This window comes from Uloborus diversus, chromosome 5 (assembly GCF_026930045.1).
Source record: "Uloborus diversus isolate 005 chromosome 5, Udiv.v.3.1, whole genome shotgun sequence".
NCBI lineage: Eukaryota > Metazoa > Arthropoda > Arachnida > Araneae > Uloboridae > Uloborus > Uloborus diversus.
The window spans coordinates 98,378,575-98,392,071 of record NC_072735.1 but is presented as its reverse complement, the minus strand read 5'-3'; the positions used below and the strand labels follow the sequence as shown (position 1 = coordinate 98,392,071).

At 38.6% G+C, this 13,497-nt stretch overlaps 1 protein-coding gene across 1 annotated transcript in view; it reads right to left on the bottom strand.

The window, feature by feature from the left end:
- LOC129223033 (putative fatty acyl-CoA reductase CG5065) overlaps nt 1–11,731 on the bottom strand; it is a 45,422-nt gene extending 33,691 nt beyond the window's left edge. The window contains exons 1-2 of the mRNA XM_054857597.1: nt 11,607–11,731; nt 10,180–10,361 (exon numbers count right to left, since the gene is read on the bottom strand). Coding sequence (XP_054713572.1) covers nt 10,180–10,320 — 141 coding nt within the window. The 5' untranslated portion in view covers nt 10,321–10,361; nt 11,607–11,731. The remainder of the gene's footprint in view (nt 1–10,179; nt 10,362–11,606) is intronic.
- Between the last annotated feature and the right edge of the window lie 1,766 nt (nt 11,732–13,497).

The window sequence follows — 13,497 nt, the reverse complement described above, 5'->3', positions numbered from 1 at the left end:
ACGTTATGATAATTTCGTATCTCGCCAATTGGCTTGTGCCCATGTTACGGTTACACGTTATGATAATTTCGTAATTTATGATAGTTTTTTTTCTTAAAATCGGAATAAAAAAAGAACCACATCGAATTTTCGAAAAATCGCTTCGAGGTGCACACCCCCATGCTACATACTAACTTCGTGCCAAATTTCATTAAAATCGGCCGAACGGTTTAGGCGCTATGCGCGTCACAGACATCCTACAGACATCCAGACATCCAGACATCCTCCGGACAGAGAGACATTCAGCTTTATTATTAGTAAAGATAAAATTGGAATAAAAAAAGAACCACATCGAATTTTCGAAAAATCGCTTCGAGGTGCACACCCCCATGATACATACTAATTTCGTGCCAAATTTCATGAAAATCGGCCGAACGGTCTACGCGCTATGCGCGTCACAGACATCCTACAGATATCCTACAGACATCCAGACATCCTCCGGACAGAGAGACTTTCAGCTATATTATTAGTAACTAGTGGTACCCGCACGGCTTCGCCCGTAATAGCAAATTAAAAGGTCTTTTGGTTCACCTGTATATTTACAAATAATGTATGGTTAATTTTCTCGCCAGTTGGCTTGTACACATCTTACGGTTCCACGTTATGATAATTTCGTATCTCGCCAATTGGCTTGTGCCCATGTTACGGTTCCACGTTATGATAATTTCGTAATTTACTCGTCCATCTTTTGAGAATTTCGTTCTTAAAATTGGAATAGAAAAAGAACCACATCGAATTTTCGAAAAATCGCTTCGAGGTGCACACCTCCATGTTACAAACTAACTTTGTGCCAAATTTCATGAAAATCGGCCGAACGGTCTAGGCGCTATGCGCGTCACAGACATCCTACAGACATCCTACCGACATCCTACAGACATCCAGATATCCAGACATCCTCCGGACAGAGAGACTTTCAGCTTTATTATTAGTAACTAGTAGCACCCGCACGGCTTCGCCCGTAATACAAAAATTAAAGGTCTTTTGGTTCGCTTGTATATTTACAAATAATGTATGGTGAATTTTCTCGCCAATTGGCTTGTACCGACGTTACAGTTCCACGTTATGATAATTTCGTATCTCGCCAATTGGCTTGTGCCCATGTTACGCTTCCACGTTACGATAATTTCGTAATTATGATAGTTTTTTTTCTTAAAATTGGAATAAAAAAAGAACCACATCGAATTTTCGAAAAATCGCTTCGAGGTGCACACCCCCATGCTACATACTAACTTTGTGCCAAATTTCATGAAAATCGGCCGAACGGTTTAAGCGCTATGCGCGTCACAGACATCCTACGAACATCCTACAGACATCCTACAGACATCCAGACATCCAGACATCCTCCGGACAGAGAGACTTTCTGCTTTATTATTAGTAAAGATAAAGAAGATTCATGAAAATCGGCCGAACGGTTTAGGCGCTATGCGCGTCACAGACATCCAGACATCCTCCGGACAGAGAGACTTTCTGCTTTATTATTAGTAAAGAAGATAAAGAATAATGTATGGTGAATTTTCTCGCCAATTGGCTTGTACCGACATTACAGTTCCACGTTATGATAATTTCGTATCTCGCCAATTGGCTTGTGCCCATGTTACGGTTCCACGTTACGATAATTTCGTAATTTATGATAGTTTTTTTTTCTTAAAATTGGAATAAAAAAAGAACAAAATCGAATTTTCGAAAAATCGCTTCGAGGTGCACACCCCCATGCTACATACTAACTTTGTGCCAAATTTCATGAAAATCGGCCGAACGGTTTAGGCGCTATGCGCGTCACAGACATCCTACAGACATCCAGAGAGACATCCTACAGACATCCTCCGGACAGAGAGACTTTCTGCTTTATTATTAGTAAAGAAGAAGAAGACTATTATAGAGTGTGATTTCTGCGACTTTTGAGTATTTTTTTAAAGTAATAGAAATTATTTTTATTTAAAAAGAGGATCATTTCGCCCCCCCCCCTGTCCCCCAAAACCCGACGCGCAAAGTGCTGGGACTTTTTCCCCCTTCTTGCTGGAAGGGTAAGAAGTAATTTGCAACAGGTTTCAACTTTTTTTTTTTTTTTATGCTTGGGTTTGGCCATTTTTTGGCCTAATTTTACTGTACTAAATGAGCGATATACGTGTATGAATATTATTCCCTTTTGATTTCTTTCTTTCTTGTAGTCCTTTAAATTGTAGCGAAGCACATCAGGGCCGCAACGAGGCTTTTGTTTCGGGGAGAAAACACATTTCTCTATATCAACAGTAAAATTTGATTTTATTCGTATAGTCTATTGATTTTTGCTATAATAGTTTATTTGAATGAGAGGTCACTGCTTTCAGGGCATTACTATGAGCAAATGTAAAAAATAACGTATGTGTTATAAATTCAGAAAAAAAAATCTGATGGGTACGCTACATTACCCCTGTTTACCCCCTCCCCCATGTCTTTTCAATAGCTCAAAAGAACAGATGCGTGTACTGTACTCATGCATGCGCATTCGAATATACGTACCTCTTAAATTAATATTGTTACAAATCCTGTAAATAGTAATTATTGTAGGAACGTAACCTGTAAATAGTTTCCCGTAATGAATATACAACCCCTTTTTCATTCGGCTAAAGTATACGACCCCTATTTTCTTTCTTTTCATTGATAACGGTCTACTACTTTACAGAAGCGTGTGGAATATTTGAGAAATTTCTTTTCGGTGTATTTAAGCCGTTAGCGATGGATAAACAGTTTAGTTTCGATTGATATTTCGAACTGAGAAGATTTTTGCTCTGTTTATAGCGAGGCATTTCGCTGTGTTGTTTTCGTATTTGGAAGTAAATACGTGTGTAAACGTTGAGTTTACGGTGTTGTGTGATAATTGCTTAATTGCTGATGAATAATTTAGCAGTTGTTGAAGATCTTTCCTGTACATAGTGTAAATAAATTTCCTGTGTTTTTATCAAGAACTGTGCTTTCATTTCAAGAAAGTGGAAGTCGCACCGAATCCGTTACAATTTGGCGCCCAACGTGGGGCTTCTTCTGGACTTTCTTGGAGTAAGTGTGACTTTGGACATTTTTTCATAAAGACTGTTTGAATTTATAGACTTTGTTTTTATGGTGATTACTCGCGCAATGGATGACCAATTAAAACAACTTCTGGAAGCAATTAATGCTGTGAAAAGTGACCTGACCGAAAGTTTGGTAGCTAATCAAGAACAATTAAAAAATGATATGGCGGCTAATCAAGAACAATTAAAAAGTGATCTGACTGCAAGTATGTTGGCAAATCAAGACCAGTTAAAAAGCGATTTAACGGTGCTGAAAAAGGACTTAACGTCTAACCAAGAAGAAATTAAAAACGACCTTATTTCGGTAAAGACTGTGATGGAAAATAAATTTAATGACATAGAGCATCGAGTTGATGCAATTGAAGAAAAATTTGATACCGTTGAAAGCCGATTCAATGCTGTAGAAAATAAATTTGAAGATGAAGATAGAAGATTTCATCTACTTAAAGAAGAGATCTTTAAGGACGTGGAAAGGAGATTGGCGACCGCGGAAAGCAGCTCTGTACAGTTTGGCGCTCCCACATCGGTTGCTCGACCGTCCATTAAACTTGCCACATTTGATGGGAAAACTTCGTGGCAGGTTTACAAAACTCAATTCATGATAGTGGCGGAAGCGAACGGATGGGACTCTGCTACCAAGGCCTGTCATCTTGCAGCATCCCTGAGAGGTGACGCAGCGGACATTCTCCAGACCCTTCCGGACAGCCAGCGCCTGGATTTCGCCGCCCTCACATCTGCGTTGGAGCTTCGCTTCGGTGAGAAGTGCCAGAAAGATTTCAGCCGACTCCGGTTGAAATCCCGTTTCCAGAAAACCGGGGAAACCCTGCAAGAGCTAGCGGCGGACGTCGAGAGATTGTCTCATCTTGCTTTTTGTGACTGTCCTGCGGATGTTCGAGACAACCTGGCACTCAACTACTACATCGACGGGGTTCGAGATCCGGAAATCCAGAAAGCTCTACGGATGGCGGATGTCAAAGACCTGAATTCTGCCGTTGTGTATGCGATGAGATACGAGGCCGCCCAAGAAGCAACCCGTGTGGATCGCCATCTAATCCGGACTCAGGAAGATGATGAGTCTGATTCCAGGTCGTCCCACCTCGCTGAACTTGAGAGACAACTCGGTGACTTGACAAGACATTTGAGCAGCATAACAGCCCAAAAGAAACAAGAGCAGAAGTGCTGCAAATGCGGTAGTGAAGGACACCTGCGAAGGAGTTGTCCGGCTCGCCAAGCTACGCGAGAGAAGGAAATCACCACCACTAAAGCTCTGCAGATTTCCTCTTCTAGTAGTGGCAGTGATGGACTTTTCATTTACGCACATGTAAATGGGAACCCCTGCAGACTGATTGTTGACACTGGAGCCAAAGTGACAATCATTAGGACAGATGTGGCTCGTGAATTTGGATTGAAACTGCTGTGGACATCGCCACGCGTAAGTCTCCAGACTGTGACAGGTGACAAAATTGAGATTGACGGTAAAGTGGACTTGGAAATAGTGTTTGGGAATGCCACCTACCATCATACGGCATTCGTCGCTAATATCACGGACCACTTCATTCTCGGATTGGACTTTTTGAAGAAATATGACTTCACTCTCGACTTTAAGACTAATGAGCTGCACTCGATGAGAGAAGACATAGCCGTTTTCCCTGCAGAAAGTGATGTAAAATCCGCTCATCAAATAATAGCTCAAACAGATTTATCGATTCCCTCAAGGTCAGAATCATTAATACCTGGCTCCCTTGAAGAAAGCAATAGTTTTCGATTTGGACTCATTGAATACCCCAACTTAAGCAATAACCCAAAAGGAGGGCTGGTGGCATCTACGCTTGTGGACCTTTCCAAGGATGTAATTCCTGTGAGAGTCGCCAACGTGAGTGAAAGGCCAAGGAATATCCGGAAAGGCGAAGTGTTAGCAACTTGTACTCCCGTAAACTGCATCATTAGAAGAATCAATTCCCCCGAGACTGTGTCTTCTGAGTCCTTGACATCGAAGTTAATTGGGAGTGCACCCTTACCGAAGGATCAAAGAACTGCTGCGGAACAATTGGTGGACGACTTCAAGCATCTGTTTTCATCTACATCGGAGGATGTGGGCCGGACGAATTTAACGCAGCATAGGATCTACACTGGAGAACACCCCCCTATTAAACAGCATCCAAGACGACTACCGTTCGCCAAGAAGGAAGAGGTTGAGACCCTCCTGAAAGAGATGAAGGAGAATGATGTAATCGAACCTTCATCCAGTCCTTGGGCCTCTCCCATCGTCTTGGTCCGAAAGAAAGATGGCTCCACCAGATTTTGTGTCGATTACCGACGACTGAATGAAATCACCAAGAAAGACAGTTACCCTCTTCCACGGATAGACGACACCTTAGACACTCTTTCCGGACACAAGTGGTTTTCGACCCTGGACTTGAAGAGCGGCTACTGGCAGGTTGAGATACACCCTGATGACCGAGAGAAGACAGCGTTTACAACTGGACAAGGCTTATGGCAGTTTAAAGTGATGCCCTTCGGCCTCTGCAATGCACCAGCTACGTTCGAGCGTCTTATGGAGACAGTTTTAAGAGGACTTTCCTACGAATCCTGTCTGGTCTACTTAGACGATATCATCATCGTGGGACGCAGCTTCGAAGAACATCTGGCAAATCTTAGGAAGGTACTGCAAAAGCTTAAGGAAGCCAATCTGAAGTTAAGCCCGTCCAAATGTAATTTGTTCCGCCGGGAAGTGAACTACCTTGGTCACATCATCTCTTCTGAGGGTGTACAAACCGATCCAGAGAAGGTATCTGCGGTCAATGGTTGGAGTCGTCCCGAAAACATCCATCAGCTGCGAAGTTTCCTGGGGCTCTGCACGTACTACAGGAAGTTTGTAAAGGGTTTTTCCAACATTGCACGACCTTTGCATAAGCTGACGGAAAGCAAGCAAAAGTTTGAATGGTCCAAGGAATGCGAAGATGCATTTCTACGACTGAAGGAGGCTTTAACATCAACGCCTATCCTCCCCTATCCTCAGCCTGAAAAATCCTTCATCCTGGACACTGATGCGAGCAACGAGGGCATCGGAGCTGTTTTATCCCAAGAAATTGACGGAAATGAACATGTCATCGCTTACTGGAGCAAATGCTTATCAAAGTCGGAGCGAAATTACTGCGTCACCAGAAAGGAGTTACTGGCCATAGTGAAAGCTGTAGAACACTTCCATCATTACCTCTACGGCCGAAAATTTCTGCTTCGGACAGATCATGCCTCGTTAACTTGGCTTTTGAACTTCAAGAATCCAGAAGGCCAGATAGCCAGGTGGATACAGCGGCTCCAGGAATATGACATGGAGATCAAGCACCGAAAAGGGCTGTCTCACGGTAATGCAGACGCTTTATCAAGGAGACCTTGTCCTGAGGACTGCAATTATTGTTCCCGAATCGAGAAACAGTATGGAACGACTAGCCCAACTGCCTATCAGGTGACAGTGACCCCAACATCATCAGAACCTGATCCATGGAGTGACGACCAAGTTCGAAAAGATCAACTTGAAGACCCTGACATAAAACCAATTTTGGAGTTCATGGAGAGTGACAGTCGGCGACCTAGCTGGCAGGACGTTTCCATCTTCAGTCCTGCAACAAAAAGATACTGGGCTTTATGGAACTCGCTCCATTTACGGAACGGCGTGCTACTCCGAAAATGGGAATCTGACGACGGTAAAACATCTAGGTGGCAGTTACTACTTCCCCGATCAAGGATTTCAGATGTTTTGAAAGAAATACATAGTAGTGCGACTGGAGGACATTTTGGTGTCTTGAAAACCCTCAATAAAGTTCGGGAGCGCTTCTTCTGGAGCAAGGCGAAGGATGACGTGGAGAAGTGGTGCCATTCTTGTGACGCCTGTGCTGCTCGTAAAGGACCGAAGAAAAGAAGCAGAGGGAAGCTACATCTGTACAACGTTGGAGCTCCTTTCGAACGAATTGGGATCGACATCCTGGGTCCTCTACCAAGAACTGCTGATGGGAACAAATACATTCTTGTTTCCATCGACTACTTCACCAAATGGCCGGAAGCATATCCCATTCCAGATCAAGAGGCTACCACCGTAGCAGAGACTCTAGTCCAACATTGGATCTCGAGATACGGAACACCTTTGCAGATTCATTCCGATCAAGGGAGGAATTTCATCTCTGCTGTGTTTAAAAACCTATGTCAAATTCTCGGAATTGAGAAAACTAGGACAACACCACTACACCCACAATCGGACGGCATGGTGGAGAGATTTAACCGCACAATCCTGAATAATCTCTCACTTATGGTATCCAGAAATCAACAGGATTGGGACAAGAAGCTACCTTTGTTCCTGCTGGCCTACCGCAGTGCTGTCCACGAGACTACCGGATATGCCCCATCTCAGATGCTCTTCGGACGAGAGCTTCGGCTACCTTGTGATCTCGTCTTCGGTCGTCCTCCCGATGCGCCTTCATCGCCTGAGGAGTACATCCAGGATCTCCAATCCCGGTTGGAAGACGTTCATAACTTCGCACGAGAGCGAATCAACATCGCGGCGGAGAAGATGAAGACCCGATAAGACACAAGGTCTACTGGACATGAATTCAACGAAGGCGACAAGGTTTGGTTATGGAATCCCATCCGACGGAAAGGTCTTTCACCCAAATTGCAGTCGCATTGGGATGGACCCTACAAAGTCGTTAACCGACTAAATGACGTCGTAGTGAGGATCCAAAAATCACCTAATGCAAAACCTAGGGTTGTACATTATGATCGGTTAGCCCCATACTATGGCCATAGTTCATGAGTATTACGTAAACAACCATGGTTGATAACATAAAAGTTGTAGATAATTTTTTTTTTTTGCTTTTAATGTTTAGTAATATTTCTTGTTATTATTGTGTTTCCTATGCATTATTGGTTATTATTTAATGTGTGTATTTGTGAACATGTGATAGATGTTTGGCACCCTTTCTGGGGATTGTACTGCCCGGGACGTGCAGTCCTTAGGAAGGGGGCAATGTTACAAATCCTGTAAATAGTAATTATTGTAGGAACGTAACCTGTAAATAGTTTCCCGTAATGAATATACAACCCCTTTTTCATTCGGCTAAAGTATACGACCCCTATTTTCTTTCTTTTCATTGATAACGGTCTACTACTTTACAGAAGCGTGTGGAATATTTGAGAAATTTCTTTTCGGTGTATTTAAGCCGTTAGCGATGGATAAACAGTTTAGTTTCGATTGATATTTCGAACTGAGAAGATTTTTGCTCTGTTTATAGCGAGGCATTTCGCTGTGTTGTTTTCGTATTTGGAAGTAAATACGTGTGTAAACGTTGAGTTTACGGTGTTGTGTGATAATTGCTTAATTGCTGATGAATAATTTAGCAGTTGTTGAAGATCTTTCCTGTACATAGTGTAAATAAATTTCCTGTGTTTTTATCAAGAACTGTGCTTTCATTTCAAGAAAGTGGAAGTCGCACCGAATCCATTACAATATTTTTTGACGTCTTTAAAATATGCAAAATAAGAGTTTTGTGCTTTCAAATTCAAATAGTTTGGATGTTTCTATTAGCGTCAGGTATCCAAAATCTAAAGGAAAACGCGGTACTGTTTTGTAAGAAATGAAGTTCGCATTAACTACAATAAAAATAAATACTGCTGATAAAGCAATGAGATTGTAAGGGAATGTGGGGCAAAGTGAAATGGTCAAATATTTACTCTGCTTTTAGCGCCATCTATTTGGTAATGTTTTAACTATGTAGTAGCACATGAAGTCTATCCCTTTCAGGAAAAAAATGCAACCCAAGAGTAAAGCATATGATAATAAAGGCAATTTTTAAAAATTGAATCTCGTATTGTAAAACTTAGTTGTAAATAAAAAAAAAATTTAATGATAAAGTTCTTGTTATTAACGTTTAAAATATTAATTGAGAGCTTCTAATATTCGGTACAGTATTTATTTAGTTATTACTAAGCTTATTTGTATTTTAAATATTTTGCACGATTAGTCAAGTGCATACGGAGCAAAGTGGGTGGGGCAAATTGAAATAGTGAATTTTTTTTTCTCCCTGAGTCATTTACTAAATTACTTACGTATTCATTTATTAATTAATTAATTTACATTCCTTGATAGAGTAATTCACTTATTTATTCGTTAATTTTTTCTTATTCATTCACTCTTTCAGTCACACATTTATTTTTCTTCATGTACTAACTAATTAATTTATTTGATTATTCGTTTATTGTTTAATTATCTCTTTATTTATTCATTGAACCTTTTATTTACTGATTCATTGGATAAAAATTTTTTTTATATTTGCATAGAAATGACTCCATCAGAAAAGTATTTCATTTTTCATTTTGTCCATGAGGGGGGAGAAGTGAAAATTTTACTTTTTTTTGAAGGCTCAAATTTACTGCCAAAAATGAAAAATAACGTTTCAATGGAAGTTTTACATTAAAGTACAATGTTCTTACTTTATGTACTGTAATTTTCAAAACGAACTTCCATTTTGTTTATTTTGAAAAAGCTCAGTCATCTTAACTAACATCTAGTTCTAGTCCCCTATTATTCTTCAATTATAATAATTTCCATTTTCTAATAAAATTGAGGGAAAAAGTGCAATAAAAATAAGATAGTAATAATAAATTTTTTCAGCAAAACAAACTATAATGAAAAGCATTTTTTTGAATAATATTGAAAAATTTCGGAGATTTTTCAGAAAATTTGTGTTTGGCTAGTACGCAATTATTACAATACACGTCACAATTCAAAATGATTTGTGTTTGTTTGTTCTACTAAAATGAGCATAATATTTTTTGTAATTCAGATATTTTAATTCTTGTTTTTTTAATTAAATTCTACTCTAAATTAACTTCGATCTGATATGTACACATTTATATTTAAGTAAAAATTAATATGTTCTACAAGCACACAAAGTTGAAAAACATGGAACTTTCAAAAAATTTCCACTTTTTGCCACCACTGTATTTTGTTGGAATTAAGTTGCAATTCTATGTTTATACAATGCATTTTCGATAAAATTCTGTTAAACAATTTAAAAAGTTATTTAAGAAAAGAAAATACCTTGCCAAGGAAACCAGTGACTCCAGTGATAAAAATGCTCCTGCCTCGGTAGAACTCTGCTACTTGTGAGTCTTCGTCTTCGTCTCCAAGAGACGCAGGAGACATGTAGCCCTCAGAATCACTGTCCCTGCTTCTCGGCATGCTTCAGGATCAATGGAGGAGACAATTCATAATTTCAGGTACTGCGTAGGAAGATAGAAAAGTAATTTTTCAGATGACGTTTCTTCGTTGCGATTTACGTACAATAAAGTCTTCGCTTAAATCAAATTTAAGAATAATATAAAATCACTTTGGTGTTACTTAATTGTAAGCGAAATAATTTTCATATCTGTGAATGCAATTTTTAATTTAAAATAAAAAAGGATTTTCATTCAATATTAACTGTTGAGTCGGTTTAATGACCTCAGTTTCAGAAGAAATAATTCAATGATTTCTAATGTTTAATACTTCCTTTTTATGAAGACACGTATTAAGACAATGCTTTAAATTACTTTTTTTCCAACTATTGTTTCGATGCTGATAATAATGGATTCAAAGCAAATAATTCTCTGTGAGAAAGTGATGAATTAATTACACTAATTCATATTCACCAATTTTCGTTTTAAAAAAATGAAATCGGTTTTTAAAGCAATGAGTGGAATATATTTCTGGCCATGGGTTTCAAATATGTAAACCCATTTCGTCAAAGTAGATATTAGCTTTGTTCATAGCTTAATAAAGACATTAGACAAATGTCTTGGGGGGGGGGAGAAGCTATTAGAAAGGATTTTTTTTTTTAAAATCAAAAAAGCAGTTTTTTTCTCATTTCCTCATAGATTAAATATGTTATCATCAGATTACCACGCATTACAAGTTTTCAATTTTAAAGAAAATTGAATTGGGTATTAGAATTGAAGTAATGCTATTTAATTCGTCCGAGATTCATTATATTATGCGACGCTAACCTGATTTTTTTTTTTTTTTTTTGCTTCACTTTTTATAACCGATTACACTTTTTAAAGAAAACGAGCCAGTTACGGGGTTACTGTTTTATGTAACACATTATATCATATAGTATATTTATACTCGAGAATCAATGCTCCTAAAAATCATGAAAGATGTTTTTACTCAGAGGATGTGATAATTTTAGCGACCAACGCGAAGATACTCTCAGTTTCCGTTAAAGATTTTTGGTCTTCAGCTCCGTAATGGCTACTCCTTGTCAGAGAAAGAACAACAGTTCCCAGATAAAATTGTCGCAAAAATTACCATAAAAATAAGGACTGTTTCCAAAAAATTCTTGTCAGAAAAAAAAACACCCTAAAAGTCCTCATTCGAATAAGAACCTCTAAAATACCGTCTTGGAAGAAAGGTATATTTTGATAGTTCGTCTTCAATGATTTTTTATATCGATTTAAAAAGAAAAAGATCGACCGCTCTCGAATTACTTTTAAACTGTCGCGAGGAAAAGAAGTCGCTCTTTCATCTCGAAAGTTTGTGCGCATTCTGCTTTAAAACTCTGAGTTAGTCCTGCGTATACAGTATGCAGAAATTGTGTCTCTAATCTGTTATCAAATCACGTAAAGGCATTATACGAGGAAATATTTTGTGAGAAAATCAAATCAGCTGGGCATATAATAATTGAGCAATTCAGAAAGCGGCTGAAGCTATACACGTGCGGTTAGTGTATTCTAGAAAGAGATAATTTTTGGATATCTGATCGACGTTTTTGCCGTTCGCTATTTCCCGAATCATAATTTTCTACTTCTGTTGAAACTCTCAGAAGTTATTCTATAATAGGTAATTCATGAAATCTCTACAGTCTTTAGGTAAGTTATGTTTCGGCATTTTAGCATGGTTTTAGCTGAATTCATACAAAAACAGTATTGCTTCAGAGCTATACAACTAACTTAAAAAATAGTTTGTCGCATTTTTATGCGGTATACATGAAAGCATACATATATGCCATTTTCCAGTTCTATGAAGATTCATTTTCTGATTCACACTGTAGAAAAGCACAGCATATTCTAAGAGAATCTGCGAAATAATTCATGTATTAATTACATATTTCTAAAAAGTCAAGTTCGAAATGTCTAAGGGAGAAAAATGATTTTTTTTTAATTGCGTAACCTGCCAAAAATGGTGGCACTAAATTTCATTTTTTTATACACAGATGAAAATTAATTAATAATTCAAAAAAAAAAGGAAAGAAACTGGTCTGATTTGGATAAGATAATTTAATGCTGTCAGCCGAAACTCATTTTGCAACTAATTACTTTGTGTAATGTGGTTTTTTTTCCTTCTACTTGGTGATCAAAAAGTCGTGCAACCCGTTATAAAATATTTTATTTAAAAATTACTAATAGTTTTAAACACAAATTATATGTGGCTACGTTCGTAACCTCAAGCCGTTTCTGTTTTCGTGTTGTACTAGCACTTTGAGCGATTTTAGTACGTAGTATGGTTTTTTATTTCTTCTTACGAAGTAAAGTAGGTATGAGTATTGCATTCGCGAAAAACTTTTCACCCAAAAATCGGCCTTAATTTCCATTTTGCTCTCCCCCGAATGAATATTGAATTTTTTTTCAGCCCGACCACACGTGGATATATGCCTAAGAACATATAAACACCCGAATTATCCATTTTGACGATCCCAGTATTAATTACAAAGAGTTTTCTCGTGACGTCTGTATGTACGAATGTATGTGCGTATGTATCTCGCATAGCTCAAAAACGGTATGTCCTAGAAAGTTGAAATTTGGTACATAGACTCCTGGAGGGGTCGAGTATTGCACCTCCCCTTTTGGTTGCATTCGGATGCTCCAAAGGGGGTATTTACACTTTTTATTTCCTTTTACAAAAAAGTAAGTATTGTATTCGCAAAAAAATTTTCACTCAAAAATCGGCCTTAATTTCCATTTTTCTCACCACCAAACGAATGTTGAGGTTTTTTTTTTTTCCCGGACCCGAACACACGTGCACATATACTTATGAACGTATAGACGCCCGAAAGATCCATTTTGACGACTCCCGAGTTAATTACAACGAGTTTTATCGTGACGTCTGTATGTGCGTATGTATCTCGCATAGCTCAAAAAACAGTATGTCCTAGAAAGTTAAAATTTGGTACGTAGACTCTTAGTGGGGTCTAGTTGTGCACCTCCTCTTTTGGTTCCATTCGAATGTTCGTAAGGGGGTCATTTACACCTTTTTTTGGGGGGTGGGGGAATCATTCTTAATTTCAATGCAAACTGAAAAGGTGTTATAATTTGGCAAACACTCGGCGATATATCGCCAAAGTTTTGTTCGCTACGTTTTGTCGCCAACTTGGCGACGAAT